Source organism: Hibiscus syriacus, unplaced genomic scaffold (assembly GCF_006381635.1).
Source record: "Hibiscus syriacus cultivar Baekdansim isolate YM2019G1 unplaced genomic scaffold, ASM638163v2 tig00008386_pilon, whole genome shotgun sequence".
Lineage (NCBI taxonomy): Eukaryota > Viridiplantae > Streptophyta > Magnoliopsida > Malvales > Malvaceae > Hibiscus > Hibiscus syriacus.
The window spans coordinates 66605-87344 of NW_024062163.1; the positions used below are offsets into that span (position 1 = coordinate 66605).

Below are 20740 nucleotides of genomic sequence, written 5' to 3' on the forward strand. Positions count from 1 at the left end.
AAATGACCACTATATCCCGAATGACTACTGATTGTTCTGAAGAACCACTATGTCTCGAAGGACCACTGATAATCCCTCGACTCTTGGCATGCCAATTATACCTATAGCTCTCATATTAAATAACATGGACTTAATTATAAATACATTTCTCATTTCATATATCTTTCTTCACTGTCCATGTAAACACATAAGTCACTTCATATGATCATTTTCATTATTTCACATACCTGAAAGAATTCTCTGATGATGGCATTCATTCATATAATATCATGTTAATCATGAATGAAAAATGCATGGAATTACTATAACGTTAACATTTATATATGTATGCATGTGCATCAATATAGAATCATAAATTCAATGATAAGAGATAGACTTATCGCAAGTCTTATCTCAATTCCATTTCATCTAGGATATGCACTCACCTTGGCCTTGCTTGTTTTGACTTGATCCTATTCCTTTGTTTGTTCCGGAAATGAAATTACGTTCTATATCTACATGGTAATACATTGGTACTAATCAATATATTAATTAATATATTCTAAACTATCACTCCTTAGGCTAAAAAGAAAGCTATTTTTATCTTTTAATGAAGGTATACATCGATGCACTATACCATGTATCGATGCATCCCTTAACGGGTGCATCGATGCACTAACTATGCATCGGTACATAAATCCCATTCGATGTTTGTATTTTAGGGGGTGCATCGATGCACCACTTGTGCATCGATACACTGATAACATTCAATGTTTTTATTTTATAGGAGTGCATCGGTACATAAATCCCATTCGATGTTTTTATTTTATAGGAGTGCATCGATACACTTCATGTGCATCGATGCACATTGAACAATTTCTAGGTTTTTACCCTTGATGCATCGATACACATTGAATGTGCATCGATGCACATAGCCCAGAAATGTTATTTTAGCACGAAAATCTCTTTATAATCTTCTCAACACTTCATATTTCCCCTCTTTTTATATCCTTAACTTGCATATACCTACTTAAACTAATTAATACCCATTCAATACCTCTTAAACTTAAAAATCCATTCCTCTACATAGATTTTAAGAATCTCCCTCAATTTCCAACATGTTCTAAATCTAATTTTAACACTTTGTACGTCTTAATTAAGTCGATGACAAGTCAAATTCAACCTCCGATTTCAAATATGAACTCTATTTCAAAATTCTATTCAAGAACTCATAATCTTTAATTCTTCCTACACCCTTCATCTTGTTGTTTTAAAGAAAATTAAGTTTTCCTTAAGCTTAATTAGCATATAAGGATCAAAACAAAACTTATATTTCAGTAAACAATTAACTCATGAAAAATCTCACCTTTGTTATGATATCTTCACGTTTAGGAGAAAAGAAGAAAAGAAAAGAAGAAGAGAACTCTGGAACCTTGTTTTTCTTTCTTATCTTCCACGTGGAGCTAATATATAAATCCCTTCTTTAATTATTTTTCCTTGCAAAAGACCATTCTATCCTTCTATTCTTTCTTCTTTGCAATTTAACCCTATACCAAATTATAATATTATTCAATTATTCTGTTTTAGTCATCAAATTCTAAATTTTTACAATTTAGTCACTAACCCGGTATTGAGAATGTTACATGCGAGCAAGGAAAGAGTCCTTATGCTTATTAGACCATGTAAACAGAGGGCCAATGTAACGATTATCAAAAACCCCAATATCCTCAACGTACTTCTAAAACTCAACTACATCACTGTTGGTATTCCAACTAATAGGATTGGAGCTTTCTTTCACCTTTAAGACAACGTTAAAGTCACCCCCAATCAACCAGGATGTATTACCCACCAATCTATCCATACTGTTAAGTTGTGCCCAAAGATGCCTGCGAGCAACACCATCATTGGAACCATAGATCGCAGTAATGAAAAAAGACTTATCATTGTAATTACCTTTGAAAGTAATGCACTGCTCAAAGATTGAACAAATAGAGCAGTCCAGGACTTCTTGCCATAAAATCCAAATACAACCATTCTTAGCATGGCAATAATTGCAATAAAAATTCCAGCCTTGAAACTTCTTAGACAAGATCTCCCCAGCATTAATCTCCTTGACTCTCATTTCCAAGAGACAAATAACATCAATATGAAGTTTAGAAGCCCACTTCAGCACATTGGTTTGCTTTAGGGGATTATTAAATCCCCTAATATTCTAGAAGCAAACTAACATGGTAAAGTTGCGGAGGATGAGGCACCACCTCGATTCTCAACTTTTTTAACCTTTTCCAACTGGTCCTTCTTTTTAAGCTTCAGATCCTGCACAACTTTAGCAACACCCAGAGCAACCCCTCTCTGCTTCTTACCAGAATCAGCAAGAGGGACACCAACCAGACTGTCAGGGTCAATCGAACTAAGAACATCAAATTTATTCTTGGACCCCCACCCCCAGTTTTATCTTTGGAAGGCCTACCTCTATATTTCTTCACATGGGGGTCATTAACTTGAGCATGAAGATCAATCTACTTAGAGCTCAGATTAGCTAATGCCATAGCATTATATGCTAAATTAGTAACCGAGTTTCTAGTGACTACTCCATTTGGCATTACATTTGCAATTGAATCCCCATTACAAGCCCCAACCAAACCATTTGGCAATGCATTTACAATTGGATCCTCAATACAAGCCTCATCAATCTCCAATGAAGCATCAACAGCAAAAATCAACGAATTAACATAACCTCCAGTCGGATCTACCTTAATAATGGTGGATTCAGATAGTCCACTGGCTAAAAGATCATTCAAGCAACCTGGAACATCCATGATCGAAGGTACAAAGGCAGGTTCATTTAGTTTAACATCCTGAGATGGATCATTTACCCTCCGAACATGCTCAATTTTCTTCTCATGTGTACAAAACTTCGTCAAATGACCAAGTCGATGACAGTCTGCACAGTAATTAGGCATCCAAGGCACAAAAACTCTAACCTTAGCTATTGAATCATCGCATAACATCACATCAATAAAATCCGGGATCCGCGAACCAGCCGAGATTTCTACACAAACTCGTGCGTACTCCAATCGTTCTCTATTAGCCATGATCGAATCCATGTGAAGTGGCTTTCCAATTGCACTAGCTACATAGCTTAGCCCTTTCTTCGAAAATAACTCCAATGGCACATTATACAAATGGATCCAAATAGGAATACAATATAAATCAAAGCTCAATTCCTTCAAATTAGGTTCCCACTTTCTAAGACAAAACGATTTATGTTGAACATGCCATAGACCGTTCTCTAAAACCCATTCCCTAGCCAAAGAATTAACAAATGAGAAGACAATAAGATTCGGTCCAACTAAACTTACTTTCATTGGAGACTGTTTACCCCACAACAGACCAACAGTCTTTTGGAGAGAAGCGGAGCTCGGCGCTGAACCAATGAATTGGCCAACCATGGTGTATCTCCACTCCAAAATACCCTCCTCAAACACGTATCGAGGAGGCTTGACTATACAAGAATCCTCAGTTATCGAATGAGGGAAGAAGTTCAGTTTTTGTTTATTCCCTGCCGAGAAAAGTTTTCTCCAATCCGAGATGCCTTCCGCCGCCATACTTAGCAGAATCCCAAGAAGAAACCAGAAATTGGAGAAGAAAGTAAAAATCAAAGCAAATCGAAGAGATGGCCCGTATTAGCCCAGCTAATATACACCGAGAGAGAAAAGCTTAACAAGTGCCATCTTATATACAACTAAAATTCTAATCTTAAGTTGAATTATAAATCTATTTAAGTTTGGTGGTTGTAAATCGAAAGTTAGGAAAGTTTGAGTTGAAATTATAAATGTTTGAAAGGTTGAGGTATTGATTTGAGCATTTTATTAAAGTGCTGGAATTTTTATATTTGATGTGCAATGATTTTAATGGTGAATGACCATTTTATATAAGTTGGAAAAGTTGGTGCCAAAATAAAAAAAATTAAAAAGTGTTAAAGTATTTAGTGGTGAATAGGTTTCAAGTATGATTATGGAATTTATTTTGGAAATGTATTTATATTAGTACAATACTAACATATGTATCGATATGAATTTATGATTTTGTACAAATCGTGATTGACTTTGTGATCAAAACAACTAAAATATAAAAAGGATTAAATTGGAGCATAGTGAAGCAAAATCTTTTGGAATTATAAAGTGTCAAGGTGAGTGCAATACATGCATGACATTGTACATAGATGTTTTATACATCATCAGGAAGACTTGTGATAAGTCTACCTTGTTTTATCAGCATGAAATTTTGACATGAATGTTATTTTGGGTATGAACTACCCTAATGTTTGTTTCATGGTTATACGTTGCCGTGGATGTTTTAATTTATGATTAGATGCCCAAATATGTTATTGAGGTTCAGTGGTATTAATGGCATGCCATAGAGTCTAGCAGTTGTGAAAATTTAAGTAGTACTAATGTGTATAGTGAAGAGACATAATACAAGTTAGGTGGGCAAGACCAGACCTCAGCACTACGGTGCAATTTATTAGGTGAGCATGGCTCGACCTTAGCGTTATTACACAATTTTTGACTCATATATCGGGTTCCTCATAGATTAATAAATTGGGCTATAGTTATTGATTTAATGATTATATTTATAACATGTCATGTTGATTTTGGCAGGTAAGAAAATATTATGGTATTTGATAACGACATTTAAATTTTATGCATGAAAAGATTGTTTATTATTTTTAAATTGCCTCACTAAGTATATACTTAGTGTGTGATGATTTTCACGCGTAGGTAACTATCAGGAGTATAAGTAAGGAGTACTGAGCAACCTCAAGCATCGAGGAGTATAATACAATATCAGTAAGATGTCCTTTTGATGTAATTCTGACTTATTTAGTGGCATGTACTTATAAATGTTCTAGTTGTTTTGTTAACTATTTTGGAAATAGTTGTAATGGCTAAACTAAATTGTTTTACGTTATTTCATCATGGATGATATTATTTAGTATTACTTTTATAAATAGATGTATTTGATATTTAAATATTATAAAAAATTATGTGATTTATTATTTTATATTTTCTATTATATTTGAAAAAAAAAATCAAGCCACTTTTGAATTGGGAAATGTTTTAAATAAATCATGTGACATCTATAACATGTATTGGTATAAATATACGGGTCATAGGTGTTACAATTTTGGATGCTAATATAAATTGCAAAGTGGTTTTATTCCTAGAACTTGTAATACTATGGCACATACTTTGACTAAGTGGGCTCTCTGTTATGGAAATGTCTAGTATTTTGACTCGGTTGTCCCGAGATTTTACATATGCTATATCCAATGATATTTCTTCTTGTAATACTAGGGATTACCAAAATGCCCGAAATTATTTATTTTAGAGACTCAGAGCGGATTATGTAGTAAAAAATTTTGAGGCGAGCCAGGGTCGAGTTTAAGGTGAAAAATCACCGACTCAAACTCCGTCATTATATATATTATAATTAATATTTTAAGAATTTTTTATATTATTAAAATATATTATTTAATTATTAAAAATATTATAAAATATATTATTTTAAAAATATTAATATATTCGGGTCGGGGTTTTAGTCTAAAAATTCCTCGGATGGGCGGGGTCTGAATTTACATATATGTTTTCGGGTCGGGGGATGGATAGCCAGAAACCCGACCCGTCCCGCCCCGTGCCCATCCCTAGGTAATACAAGATCCTAGGACACTCTTTTCCCCTTACAGGTCTTAGAAGGGATTTTTAACGAGGGTCGTTTCCTTAAAAAAAAAACTAAGAATTGAATCCTTTGTGTGAACATGCCATATGAAAGTTAACAGAAGAAAATGAAACCGATGGATGATTAGTTCTCAAATAAGCAAGCACAGGGCATCAAAAAGATTAGTATAGATTAGAAGATTAACTTACATATTAATGCTAAAAGTCTAGCAATAAAAAGAAAAAGAAAAAGGTAACAAGGGAAAAGAAAGAAGGCACATGTTGTAGTTATTTAAAAGAAAGATGCCATAATTAAAATCCTAATTAGCTTTGTCTTTAATCACATCAATCCCCATCTCAGTTGGGTCAGTCGCTTGAACTTCATAGCTGATGCCATCTAGCACACTCCTCAGCCCATCTTTGGACGTTGCATACAACATTTTTGCTCTAATTCTTGATGCCGTCGGGGACCTATAATCCAGCATTAATTGGAATGGATCATGATTAGTTACTTAAACCAAATTAAATAATACAATGAGATGCTTAGATTCCATTTCATGAATTATGTAGCATTTTTAATTCATAATCTAAAAAATACTAATCAACGTCTCAATTATTTGCTTATTATTAACCCCACCAGAGAATATAATAATCTAATTATTGTTCCTATGTGTACCATATGCCATGTATTATGATATAAAATATGGTCTCTCTGTTTGCTAGGATTATGACATTCAACTTTAGTGACGTTAATAATGTAAGCATTAAATATTAGCAACGAAAATAAATAGAAAAGGCGACGGACCAAGCAATGAAGAAGATCTTGCTTTTCCGACAATTATCGACGGTGACGAAATCGAAATCAAACACAGCGTATCGGCAGTCATCTGTAGGCAACGAAGCGGCAAGATCGTCGTAGCTTTCGCCGGGGCCGCCGACTTTATCGACGTTCACCAGCCTCGATTTCTCGTCGATCTTGAACACTATATATCTGTGGACTTTCTTCCATTTCATCTCCATGAAAGAGTTCTTGCACTCATCGGTGACCCACATCCCGGTTGTAGCCTATTACATCATAAAGTACCCCAAATACATTGGAATAAGTTTAGATAAAGCTATAACTGAAATGAAAAGGAGAAGAGAAGAAACGGGATTTACCATCTTGAAAGCCATCGCCATTGTTATTGAGTTTGTTGAGATGTCTCAGTTTTCTTCGGTGGTTGCAGAAACATGAAACAGAAGGTGATGAGAATTGAATGACGGTGGGCTTTATATAAAGAAATATGAGGGAAATTGCCCTTAAAGTTCATTAATAATTACAACTAAACATGCAGAAATGTATCAACATGGAATATGAATTATTTCGTAGGTTATATGTGTGGCCCATCAACAAAATTATAGCTTATCCATTAAACTTTTCCAGCAGTAAATTTTTTTTTTCTTTTTCCATTTCAGCTTCTTCAAAAGCTTCTTTCCAGATTGATATATATATATGACTGTTGTGATGTATAATACATATAATATTTATGCATAATTTGGAAGTTGATATAGTTACATATGTTTGTAAAAGGGTTGAAATGAAGTATGGATTTACCAGTATTAAATGAATGGTAATTTAGTAGTAAAATGTATATTCTTTTACAATATTTTCTGACTCATGATGATAATTTTTATGAAAATAAAGTATATGTAATTTATATTTTATATGTTAAATCTATTTATATATGATACAAAACCAAGTAGAAAAAAAAATAGGATGGTCCCATGTAGGATCGCACACCCACAATAAATATAGTGTTCCTCAAAAGGGTTCTTTGCGTGAAAGCCAAGAAGACGATGCCCCCCCACCCCCACCCCCTACACCACCCACCACCACCACAGTGAAAAAATAAATTGAATGAATCTATTTATCCAAAGCAGACTTTTTAGCCCCCCCAGGGCCACAATTCCAAGATTTCACATCCCCAGGGTTTGATTTGTTCCACAAACTTGTCTAAAGAATGTGGAGACAACTCAACATTCATTTGTGAATGTCCATTTGCCAATGGACTTTTCCTGGGAAGACGATTCGATCTTGATCCGATCTGATACGAGTACAAATGCTAACTAGCAACACCCACAGGAGTTGTTTTGCCAAGGATGGAGAGACATGACTCTCATGTGGGTTGGCCTCCAATATACATTTTTCTTTTTGTGGATGGAAAGAGTGATTAAACATATATGGTGGGTGGTTTTGACCCTTTGTGATCAGCTTCTTCTTGATGGTCTTATTGTCCTTTGATTTGATGTTGATGAGGTTAATAATCTAGTGAAGCAAATGTTTTGTTTTTGGAGTTGATTTATAGCCACTCGTCGAAAGAAAGGCTGGCCCCTGCGCCTAGTTAGGACCCCTCTCGAAGGAGTCATGGTCTAAGCACTTAGCCAGGCTGCTTCGGTGTCGATCTTTATCGGATCAACCGTTGTGCAAGATGAAACAGTTATTGGGATTTGCCTCTTGAACTAACCCAGTCACTGTTTCTACAGATATGAAGCATGCATAATAGCAATCAACACCGAAATCAAAGTCAGATACACCAGCTGCTGTTACAGATCCTTCCCCATCTCCAGTTAACACCGCCATAGCAATCAAAAAGTTGTATCCTTCACAGAAGCACTAGTGAGCAATAACATGGTAAATCAAAATTGAAGTTTCAGCATAGCATATCCATTGCTACAATAGCTCGTAAAAGCCATAATTTGTTTATTGGGTAAATTACACCATTCCTCACTCTACTTTACTATCTCTCTTATTTTGCTCACCGAACCTTCAATATTTCTAATTTGCTCACTGAACATTACAAATTAAATCATTTTGCTCACTATCTTGTTTTCTCTCTAACATGGTATTTTTTATTATTATTAATATAAAAAAATAAAATAAAAGCAGAAGTTGGTCGGATGCCACAGCCGACAACCGTTGACCATCGTAGATGGTGGCCATTTGGTCCCAAAATGGGATGGGTCGCTTCGTCTCGACGTCGTGAGTTCGAATCCGACCTCCATTTTGTTGGAAGTTGCCCCGAAGTCAACAAATTTGAGATTGAAAGTGAGGAAACCAAAATGTTTCAGTTCAAATTCATGGGTTTTGGGATATTTTTCTGTAAAAAAATACCATATCCAGACTCAGGAGTCGAGACGAACAAACACATCCCAGTTTGGGACCGAACGATCACCATCTACGGCGGTCGATGGTGGTCGGAATAAAAATGACATGGTCGCCGATGGAGAGAAAATGAAGAAGAGAAGAAAAAAGGTAAATTACACTGTGAGTCATTAGGAAAATGGGTAAATTACACCATGAGTCATTAAACTTTACTCCATCTCATATTTTACTCACCAAAACGTCGCTTTAGAGTATATTTGCGTTTTTCAAAATGATGTTTTGATTCCCGTGCCACATCATAATATCATTAAAATGTTAACGGCAAAGTGAGCAAAATGATTCAATCTATAAAATTCAGTGACAAAATTAGAAAAATTGAAAGTTTGGTGACCAAAATAGGAGAGAAAGTAAAGTAGAGTGAGGAACCATGTAATTTACCATTGTTTATTTGATTTTGCGCACTGCACCAGTACTTTGCGATAACCACGTAGAGAAATTTCAGCACCAGACACTATTAATCTTTTTTTCGCTCATTTTTTTCTCCATATTTTCTCTGTACAAAATTTTAATTCAAAGATACTACTGTATGAAGATTAAGGGTGAAAAAATGCATGTTTATAAGGAAAAAAATAGTTTCTCCATCGTTTTGAAACAGTTAGCTCCTTTATTGAGCAAGCCAAAAACAAGTGAACAATGCACCGTTTGAATGTGATGATGTTATGCACACTTCGCCGATAAAGCAGTTAACATCGTCATACAGACAACAAAACCATATGACAAATAAACAAGACATGTCTAAACACCAAGGGTTCTAGAAGGGAAGGATGATCTAGTGATTGGTAATTGAACATATAAATCATGAACCTCCTGCTTGTACACTTCCCCTCTATCCCTATCGATCGCGTAGCAGATATAAACAGCGTCGATCACGTTGTCCAACACACAGACAAAGAAACCCAGAACTGCGATTAGCAGCACCATGGCAAGAACGGCGACAATGTATGCATTATCCCCTAGATCAGTAACACCCTTTAAGATAGCACATGCCTGCAATGTATGTGTTGGATTATCAGGCGGTTGTCGGGTAATTCAAGGAAATGAAGAGGTAGTAGGATAACAAGGAAGTGTGTCGGGAGACTCACCACAATTGCGTAAACTGATGAGAAGACGAGAATAACTCCTGCTAACAAACGAGTTGATACGGTCTCCACAAAAGCGGCAGAGAGTAGGTTCCGCCTTAGAAGCTCATATGTCATCCTAGCAGATGTGCAGTATGCCTCACCAGTTATTGCGGCAAAGTTAATGGTGAACTTGTTAAGAAACTCTATCGCAGACAATAGGGTATTAACGCAACACCGCAGGACAAGATTCACCATCCCCGGAACATCTTCTTCTCTCGCACTATCGACAACAGTATGTACCACTCGAACAACACAGATAAGTAGTCCAGATAGACAGATGGTGCCAGAAGAAGGACCAAATGCATTTCTGCAAGTGTATAGAATAAAAGAAGTTAACATGCTGTATTCAACATGGCAACTTCAGGAAAGAAACTAGAAAAGTAACTCTCTTTTCATGGCAATCTAACCCGCTATAGAGAAGCATACAGGAACTGATTGAATTTCGTATACTACGATAAAAGTCAGTCGCCATTAAACGTAACAAATAAACACCATTAGAGAGAGGAATACACTCCTGAAGTGTCACTAGGCACCAGATCATCAATACATTCTTCAGTCCATTCAAGCAAATACAGAATAATGTCCAACCAAATCCATAAATCCAAACCAAAGCAAAATATCATGACAGTGATGGTCCATACTTGAAGTACAAACATTATAATTGAATACATCATGAAGCTAAAACCATACTAAAATAGATGTTATCAACTGTGTACCATTACTATTATCCTAAGCTCATCACCAAGGTCATTATCTTTGACAATTAATCAAATAGAATCCGGTATGCGTAATCTAAGAATCCTATCAGAAACAAAAAATGTAAATTCCAAACCATCTATATTCATGGTACATTAAAGGCACAGATTTTATGCAGAAAAGCTGAAACAGCAGGATGTTACCTCAAAGATCTTCTTATACTCAGGTGAGGTTTCTCGTCATCCTTTGAGAAGTACCATTGAGCAATGGTGCCACTGATAACATAAACCCGAGCTTCCACCATCGTGGTTAATGACCACAACATTGTTAAAATCGCCAATGTAAAATAAGCAGGCACCCAGCTATCTTGTTTCCAAACACAAGTATACTCCCCATTCGATTCTTTAGCTACAATTTTCCCATTAAACCTAGAAAACACCAAGAACACGACAGTCGGGGCATAATAAATTACCAATCCAACGGTCAACAACGGTATCACCAAGAACAATCCTAAGTTCCTCGAAAGCGCATCGGAAGCAACCCCAATGATCCTCACAGTCAACTCGATCCGATGCCAATTAGCCACTATGATCCAAACAATAACCCCAACTCCCGGTAAAACAAAAACAAGCACCAAGATCCTATAGACCAAAGGGAAAGTATCGCTACAAGAAGAGCTCACGGTACAAGCAACGAACCAATAAACATCAAAGAAAATCGGGACGATTACAAAGAAAGGAAGCAAAAGATAAACGATCTGTTTGGTGTAGTGTTTGAGTAAGAAAAGCAAAAGGAAACAAATGGGTACACTTAAAACTAAAGTTATGACAAGGGTCCATACTACATATGCCCAAAGACTCGAACTTGACGACGAAAAGAACGAACTTTGAAAGACCCATATTGGGTTTGATGAAAAGAAAGTGTCTTGAACGCAAGAAGTGGAATTAGAATCGTAGGTAAAGGTTGAAACGCTGAGTAGTTGTCGTTTCGATGGAAGATTGAGAAAATACCGAAAGCGAAAGTGCAGAGTACTGAGAAAAGGAAGAGAAAGAGGAAAGGGAGATCTTTAAAAGGTCTGGGACCTGAATTGAAAGTGATCTGGATTGGGTCGGATTCCGATGGGTCGGGTTGAGCTGGTTCTTCGATTGAAGGAGATGGGTAGGTGGATTTGAAGAGGAGAGGAGAGGTTGGTAAAGCGGCGTCGTATAGAGAAATGGGTTTGGTTGAGTTGCCGGTTAGTTCTTCCGTGCTGCCCATTTGCAGCGACTAATCAACGACGACTGTGAAGAAAAAGGATTGATATTTAATAGAAAGAATTTTTGGACCTCTTTATATATTTATTTAAATACACTTTCTTGGATTTAAATTTGTTTTACTTTTGGTTTTTGTTTGACTGTTTATTCAGTGGAACCAAACCGAGAGTTGGTTTTGGTCGTGGATCTCTGCCGGCGTTGATGGATGCGGAACCTAATGCGGTTGAAAGCATTGGCTTCTTGTTTCACCGATGGATCATGGCGGTTTTCGTCTCGAGTTTTATATGGACATGGTCCCTATCGACAGGCGTGCATGCCGACAACCAAGACAGGTGGCGCAGCCCTTTTTCTTCTCACTACGACTGTTTGGTCTGGTTATTGAGGGCTTGGCTTGTATGGGTTTCTTGGGGCTTTTGTTTTAAAATCTCGTGTTTATCTGAGCTAAGAGCCCCTTGTTGTGTCTTTTTTTTTTTGGGACTGAAATCCTTTTTTAATCACCGAAACCAAATGCGACAATAAGCAAAAGCTTCAAATATATCCTTAATTTTGACAGTGATTGACAATTCTGCAGCAAAAGGTCAGGCTGGTGATGTAGGATTGATGACCAAGCTATATATTAGAGTTGATGGCGCAAAGAAATATAAATCTACTAATATGCAGTAATTGTTTTTGCTCATGGAGCCATAAACCATTCCCGTGAGTTCGTCTGGCCCGGCAGGGATGGGTAACAGTCGGTTCAAATCTACTTAACAGGAGGAGAGGAGTGCATTCAATGTCAATTACGCGTGCAAAGTTGTAGCTGATGAATGAGAGCATCCTCAAATCACATTGGTTTGACAATGGAGAATTAGTCATTGATCCAAAGAAGGTGTCAATGTCCACACCTATTTCCATGTCACTTTCCATTCATTACCGTCTTCGATCCTTGGAGAAAATTGTCCTTGACCTTGTCTTCTGACGTTCGATGGTTTCTGAAAGTTGAGACGATATTCAGTCAATTCGAACGACGGACATAATCATAACAGTAAGAGGATCGATATACCTTAAAAAGAGATCGATCAAACGGTTGAAAAAACATATCATAAGATATTTTGATTCTATTATTAAATGCAAATCAAATTATGAATAATCAATCGTACGTAGCCAAAACGATCTATAACAACTCTATCATTTTTGAAGAGCTTTCCAAGGTCAAGTTATTTTTTACTGGCACCACAAAATGAGTTTGACACAAATCTTAAAAGGGAAAAGATCAATGCAGACAAAACACTAAATTTGGGCATCTTATTTGGAAACCCAAAGCAACCCAAGTTATGGTAACACCACAAAGTTTCAGTTTGCAGACAAAAACCAGAGTTTGCACCCAACCAAATCTTAGATAAAATAAAATAGAACTTAACTTTGCCTCATCATTTAATTCTTAACAACAATCCGAATCTTCAATAATACAAAACAAACTAAAGATTAAGCCAAGGGCCAACCACTCCTCCCATTATATCACGTTGAGTCCAAGCCTGTAAAACCTCGAAAGAATTAACTTTTGGTCTATTTATATAACTCCACATCAAATGAAACCTACTTTTCTTGTCGAGTAAAACATGTGAGCAAGGCACGGGCGTGTTCATAGGCCTGTCACTGCTCTCTTGTGATCCCCACCGCAACCTTTTAATTAAGTACACTCCCCCTCCTCTTTGAAATCTCCATTATTCTTTAGGTTTGCATTGAAGAGAACTACTTTTCCTATATAATATAAGCTTTGGCATTTGTTCAATGGCGATGCTTTTGCAATACCTGTTCTTTAATATAGGAAACATGAGAGATTATCCTGTTTTTGGTGGCTTCTGGTCTTTTTTTCTTTCTTCTTAGTTGTTGTTCCTAGGATGCTTCTTATGGTTATATCTCCTTTTTTCCTTTGTTCAAAACATTCTAATGGGATTTTCAGAAAACTTAAGTTGGTTCCTTTTCTTTTTGTTGCTGCGGATAGGCCTTTATATGATTTTACTGCTTACTCTGAGGTAAACTGTGGATATATTGAAATTGTTTGTTCAAAGAGACCATTGTGTATTGATTGTTGGTGTAAGGCACAGCCGGAGGAGCCATTATACCAAGGAGGGATTCTGAAAGATGAGCCTCCGATAATGCGACCGAGCATTATCGGAGAAAATGCAACTGGTTTTTACAGCCCAGCTTTTGTCTTGAACAATCTAACTGCGGGCAACACTTACTGTTGCTCCAGTTAAGTTCTCCACTTCGATTTCGAGTCTGTTTCTCCATTCCCTTTCGTTATACCAAGGTCTCAACCTATGTTACCAAAGGAATATCGAACACGAATATGTATTCGCCAACACGTTGGTGAACCGTTATGTATCTGTTAGTGACTTACTGGTTTGCCACACTGTAACGCCCGTGCCCCAACAAGTGGCAATGTTTAAGGTTTGGATTTTTGGCACATATAAGTGTCTCCCGACATGTTTTTCAACATTACACTAGATATGACCCCAGCTTACAATGTTTTGGTGCATAGCAGCTTGGATCAGAATACAAGGTTCAAATTCGGCTCTGATTAGGGCAAGCTTGAAGACAGAGAGCAGAACGTACGATTGCATAGGGACTGTTTTGGCTAAGGATGGATGTTGGTCGTTTCTCAAAGGCGGATTCGTTCTAGATTCACATTCAACTTTATCTTTAATACTACTCCAGGTGAACCTGCATTCAAAACAATATATGTATAGGCTTTTAAAAGTTGAGGATCAGCTCATGAATGTTTTCATTGATTTTGCTTCTAAGATCCCTTTTTCCCCATGTCTTGGATCTGCAGAATTCAGATGGTAAAGACATCAATATAACGGTTGCTAGCTCCTCGTTGCAGGCATTTACTGATGAGGAATGGAGGAGGAACCAGCAAGATATAATTAATAGTGTAATTACTCTTCAGACACTTTTCTTGTACTTCATCTTCCATACTTGGTATTCTTATGTAGTTTATGTTCCTCTTTTGAATGAATTTTTGCAGCAAAGGGAGCGTGTTGTAACGATACATGTCTCGGACCAATAAGGAAATAGGTTGCGAGGAGCAGCAATAACTATACACCCCGTCTCAAAGGATTTTCCATTTGGTTCTGCAATAGCAAACACCATTCTTGGAAATTTGCCCTATCAGGTATCTACAGCTTACGATATGTTTTCAAATTCATGTCTTAATGTATGTTGGACGATGATACTTTAATCGGATAACATCAATAATTAGTGCCCTTCTTTGACGATGCAGAACTGGTTTGTTGAACGATTCAATGCGGCAGTGTTAGAAAATGAACTGAAATGGGATGCAACAGAACCAGATCAAGGAAAGACTAACTACACCACAGCAGACCATATGTTGGAGTTCGTTAGAGCTTACCAATTAATAACCAGAGGCCACAACATATTCTGGGAAGACCCCAAATACACACCGGCATGGGTTCGGAACCTTACCGGACCCGAGCTAAAATTAGCAGTTGACTCCAGGATACAAAACTTGATGAGCAAGTACAAGGGAGAATTCATACACTGGGATGTCAGCAACGAGATGCTCCACTGGGACTTTTACGAGCAACGACTTGGACCCCAAGCAACCTTGCATTTCTACCAGACTGCACATCAAGAGGACCCTCTAGCAACCCTATTCATGAACGAATTCAACGTCGTTAAAACCTGCAGCGACGTTAAATCAACGGTCGACACATTCATCGAAAGGATAAGAGATCTCGAACGTGGAGGCATGTACATGAACGGAATTGGTTTGGAGAGCCATTTCACGGTACCAAACCCTCCTCTAATGCGAGCCGTGTTGGACAAGTTAGCTACACTGAGACGCCCCATATGGCTAACGGAGGTAGACATTAGCAGTAAAGTTGGTAAAGAGTTGCAGGGTGTTTACCTGGAACAGGTATTGAGAGAAGGGTTTTCGCATCCGTCGGTGAACGGGATAATGCTTTGGACAGCTCTTCATCCCAAAGGGTGTTACCAAATGTGTTTGACTGGTGAGAATTTGAAGAATTTACCAGCCGGTGATGTGGTTGATAAACTCTTGAAAGAATGGGAAAGTGGGGAGATGAATGGGGTGACGGATGAGTATGGTTCGTATAGTTTTTATGGATTCTTGGGTGAATATAAGGTGAGTGTTGGATTTGGGAACAAGACGGCAGATTCTACTTTCTCACTCAGTCGTAGTGATGAAACTAAGCACTTCTCCATTCATTTGTAGCAACTACTATGATGCTTTTTCTTCGTATATGGAATAACTCAAGTCTGAGTACAAGTCAATGTTACTTATTTAAATAAATTCACGCATATCTTATAAATAACAAGTGAATTCAAATTTTCTCCTTTATATTAAAAGTTACAGATGATCACCCGATTATTCATTATGTTATAAATTAGTCATTTTTTCATTAAAAAATTAATAGTATTCTGAAGTCAATGTTAATTGATATGATAAGACCTGATCCCAAAATTTCAAACGACTATCATGTATCAATCATCATGTTAACATCCAACTTAGACAACTGTCACTCCAACAGGAAGTGCTCCCCAAACAAGCCGGCAAGCAGCTTAAATCACACATTGCTTTGTGCATGCTCTTCAAAACTACTCAACTATCGGGAAGGTCACAACACCCAAATTCGATAAATTTTGATTTGATTTGACTTATTATAGTTTAGGGATTTTTTAAAAATGAAATTTGGATTTGGGTAGGATGAAATGCAGTTTTTTATAGATATGTTCAGGTCAGGTTCGAGTTTAGGATGAAAAATACTCTACCCTATTCAACTCGAAAAATAATGTAACTATATCTTATATATTTAGGGATAATTGCAATAATATCAATCTTTATATTATTTTTCAATTAGATCCCTATTTTTATATAATAAAATTATTTTTTATAAATATATTTATTTCGAGTCAAATCGAATTAGATTTGAGTTTTATCTTAAAAGGATGGGAAAAATACGGATCGGACGAAATCACTATAAATTCGGGTTGGGTTGATTTTAAGTAATGTTTTCAAAACCGGACCGGACATTGAACCGGTGAAGGTACTGGTTCACTGGTTCAACCGGGTTCAATCGCTTGTTGAACCGGATTTTATATAAAATAATATATTTTTTTAATTTTACATAATATTCAAAGCAATGTTAATATATATGTAACACTTTTTTTAAGTTTACAATATTAAAAGGTATAAAAATATCACAAGTCATAACATGTATAAATGAAAAACCATAAAATCAAGTGAAATAAAATGATTCAAATTAACTACAACATAATATTTAAGGTAAAACATATTAAATAATAAATATAATTATATAACTATAATCAAAAAAATAAAATTAGGCTTAAAAAAATCATAACAAATGATGTCATTTGGTTTAATTGTTTAAAAATAATAATCTCACATGGCTAAGAAACATAGAAGAGTATCCCAAAAGTTTAAAGAGAAAATATGAGAACAAAACAATCCCACATGGCTAAGAAACATAGAAAAACATCACAACTTACTGCTATAAATAATAGAGGTAATTTGACATTCAAAATTATTGAGTCTTTTGGTGAGCACAAAGCGAACTATTCTTTCGTTTCAATTGAACTCAAATTTTAGGCTTCAATCGAACTTCTAAATTTTTTTTTGAGCTCGAGCCTTTTCAATTTCAAGTTTTAATATTATATTTCGAGTTGATAATTTTTAGCTTGTGAGTTTTTGAGTCGAGTTGAGCTTACTTTTAAAGTTTTTGAGTTCGAGTCGAGCTCAGTAATACTCGAATTTGACTCGGCTCGTTGAACAAACGACGTCGTTTGGTTTAATATTTTTTTTTAAAAGAAAAAAAGTGAACTGGCGGTTCAAACCGGTTTTGCCGATTTTCAGCCGGTTCACCCCGGTTTTCCCGGTTTTCAGCCGGTTCTTCCGGTTCTTTACCGATTCTGTGCTAATCCGGTTTTGGGAGTTAACCGGACCGGACAGACCACCGATTCACGGTTCAACCGGTCGGCATTGATTTTAAGGTAGAGTGTGTATAGTTTCGGATCGAGTCGAATTGATCGAAAATCCGACAATTTCTGTCCCTACCTATCACCGCTTCCCGTTTGGGTCATGATTGAGCAATTATTTATAGGCACTTTAAATTCGAAATCCACAATTATGGTTTATATATTTTTTAATCATTTATAATGTATTTATAATCGGAGACGTATCTATTTGAATCTAAAATATTTAAAGAACGATATTCCTCTGATAAGTTATTTATTCTGCTTATATAAATGTGCACATTTATATAAAGGCTTCGATGGCCCAAAGATTCCCCTGGTTGAATAAATCTAAATAGTAACATAAATTGTATAGTTAGGCATCTCCAGAACAAAACAACTATGGAGGACATAATAATAAATATTTTATCACTTTAAGATGCCATTATATGTAATCATTGTCCCGGCGAAGACGGTCAAAAAGTAGGCTGATACGGATCAAATTTTGCGACTTCTGGCTCATCCCAGTACAGCACTTGTCAAAATTTTCAATGGAAATTAGACCCACCACTCCACTTTATTAAGTGATAATTTGCTCCAATTTATCTTGATTACTCGGCCAACGTTTGAATCAAATTTACGACGGGCCGAGCTAGAAAAGTTGAGACTTGGGGCACCCTTCCCCATCACATTTTCACATTACAAACAAGCTTCTTTACAATCCAATTCGCCAAAAGAAACAAAAGCTGAAAAAGCAAAGCTAACAAGATATGAAGCAGTTCATCTAAATTTAGATTCTGATGGGGCTGCTTTCACTCCCAAATTCCCAGAATGTTATCTGAAACAACACTTTTAAACGTGTATTTAACGCTGAAGCTGATTGTTTACAATCTGGGCCAATAATCTGTCAGCTTTTTCAAACAAAGGCCAACCCCAGCTCCCCAATTTTAACCCCCCCCCCATCCAAAGCTGCAAATCCGTAAGGAATCCACATTTAACAAAACCCATAATACGCAATAGAGAAAGGACTACAAGAAAACAAATGAAAGCATGACTGAAACAGCTGTTGATGCCATGACTGCAAATGACAGAGAACTGGGAGAAGCTGTTGTTGGTGAACCTCCCATTGCCAAACCAGCTAACCATGACCCGTCTGTCATGACGGCTTGTCCTGATCCAGACCCAGAGCTTGAACCCGAACCAGGGTATCCATAACCCGAGTTCGAATACCCTGAACCCGAATATCCATAGCCATCACCAGAGTAAGTTAACCCAGGTTCTGTCCCTGTTCCTTGTGATGTTGAGCCTGTGCTTGGGGTAGCATCCGTGGCTGGCGTAGTATCTCTCGAAGATTTTTGACTGGAACAAAATCCCACATCGTTAGAAAATAAAATGTGTAACTTATTTCACGAGTAATTCAGCTCAAAAAACTATAATGTTCTTGATCGTTACCTAGGAGAAGAGGGACAAAAGGTGACCGTATAATCTGCTCCGGTACACGTGAATGTGCTCGTGGCATCATCGTATGCATAGCTGTAAGATCTGGGACACGCGGCCTTGAAAATCTCGGAATAAACGGAAGGCTTACATGTCGCGGGTGTGGCATACGCGCCGCTGCAACAGTACTCGGGACTCCCGAATGCCTCGCACGCGCTCTTGCAAGCGGTACCGTCCCCGACCCGGAGCTCCGACGGGCATTGACGGTTTAAATCAGTTGTGCATCCGGTGGAAGCACAAAGACCCGACCCGCCGGTTCCTTCCACGACCATTGGGATATTGTAGCCATCAACGAGGCTAACGTCGTAAAAATCTTGACCTCCTGTCCCAAGAGTGAACTCGGCCAGAGTTACTGGCGGAGCAGCTCCGAGTCCGTTGCATTCCATCTGACCCGACCCGCAGTCGCCAGTCACGCAGGTTCCGGAACCGGATCCGTCGAATTTACAGCCCGTTCGACCCCAGAAACGACCCGACCAGCCGGTTGGTGCCTGAAAAGAACGAGTGGAGTCTTTCGGTAGCTCGAATCCGGTGCTGTCAAGTGCAGGACTGCCGGCATTTGCTAATATCCCAGGCCATACGGTGTAGCTACACCGGTTGAAAAATGTGAAAGAAGCACCTAATACACCTGAAAACGAAAAAAAAAAAGATGGGATCTTTAGTGTAAGCATTAAAAGCATCGACTCTGAGAGAGAAACCCGGAAAAAGGAGGAGCTTGGTTTAACCTTTTGAGTTCACAGTTAAGACAATGAGAGAGAGGATAAGAGCTAAGGAGCTAATGCGGTGAAGATCCATTAGGGGCTGCCGCTGCTTGTAATTTCTTTAAATTTCAACTGGTTTCGTTAGCTTTAGCTTAGCTTAGCTAGAAAATGAAAATGGTGGAGTAATGGGAGAAGAAAGGACAATGCTGGGGGGGGATGTGGAGTAATTAATATGCGCCCCAGACTCCACGAGGAGATGAAAGTTGTATGGAGTGTATAAAAGAGTGAAAAGTGGGGGGTTGATGTTGAAGCACCTAAAAACCGACAAAAGTGTTAATGAGAGTGTCTGTGAGATTTATGCAGCCATTGCTACTGTACCTTAGCTTCTTCTTTTAATAATATCCCCTGCTTCTCCCTTTTCCACCTTCTTAACCTTTGTTTCTTTTCCCTTGATTTTTACCTAGAAACAGGGCAATATCATGGGAATAATAGCTAAAATCTTTTTTAATTGCACCTAAATAATTTTTATTAAAATTATATGCCTTTAATAAATGTATATGTCATAATGATAAAA

General features: G+C 37.3%; 3 protein-coding genes and 1 pseudogene across 5 annotated transcripts; 1 reads left to right on the forward strand and 3 right to left on the reverse strand.

The window, feature by feature from the left end:
- Positions 1–5904: 5904 nt before the first annotated feature.
- LOC120202267 (actin-depolymerizing factor 5-like) lies at positions 5905–6946 on the reverse strand. The gene is made up of 3 exons (XM_039202700.1): positions 6858–6946; positions 6505–6764; positions 5905–6170 (listed from the first exon to the last, which is right to left on the reverse strand). Exons 1-3 carry the CDS (start codon positions 6876–6878, stop codon positions 6020–6022), a joined length of 432 nt encoding a protein of 143 aa, XP_039058631.1. The 5' UTR covers positions 6879–6946; the 3' UTR covers positions 5905–6019.
- Positions 6947–9478: 2532 nt separating this feature from the next.
- Positions 9479–11984, reverse strand: LOC120202266 (choline transporter-like protein 5-A). The gene is given in 4 exon segments (XM_039202699.1): positions 9479–9888; positions 9984–10329; positions 10922–11693; positions 11696–11984. Coding segments are annotated over 4 exon segments (1650 nt in total). The 5' UTR covers positions 11976–11984; the 3' UTR covers positions 9479–9636.
- Positions 11985–12188: 204 nt separating this feature from the next.
- LOC120202232 lies at positions 12189–16247 on the forward strand (annotated as a pseudogene).
- Positions 16248–18732: 2485 nt separating this feature from the next.
- Positions 18733–20508, reverse strand: LOC120202268 (thaumatin-like protein 1). 3 transcript variants are annotated; one of them, XM_039202702.1, is made up of 4 exons: positions 20191–20505; positions 19424–20093; positions 18971–19330; positions 18733–18901 (listed from the first exon to the last, which is right to left on the reverse strand). In XM_039202702.1, exons 1-3 carry the CDS (start codon positions 20258–20260, stop codon positions 19000–19002), a joined length of 1071 nt encoding a protein of 356 aa, XP_039058633.1. In that variant the 5' UTR covers positions 20261–20505; the 3' UTR covers positions 18733–18901; positions 18971–18999. The 3 variants fall into 3 exon arrangements, with proteins under 3 accessions (XP_039058633.1, XP_039058632.1, XP_039058635.1); XM_039202701.1 differs by having other exon boundaries at positions 18733–19330; positions 20191–20504; XM_039202704.1 differs by lacking the exons at positions 18733–18901; positions 18971–19330 and having other exon boundaries at positions 19420–20093; positions 20191–20508.
- Positions 20509–20740: the final 232 nt, after the last annotated feature.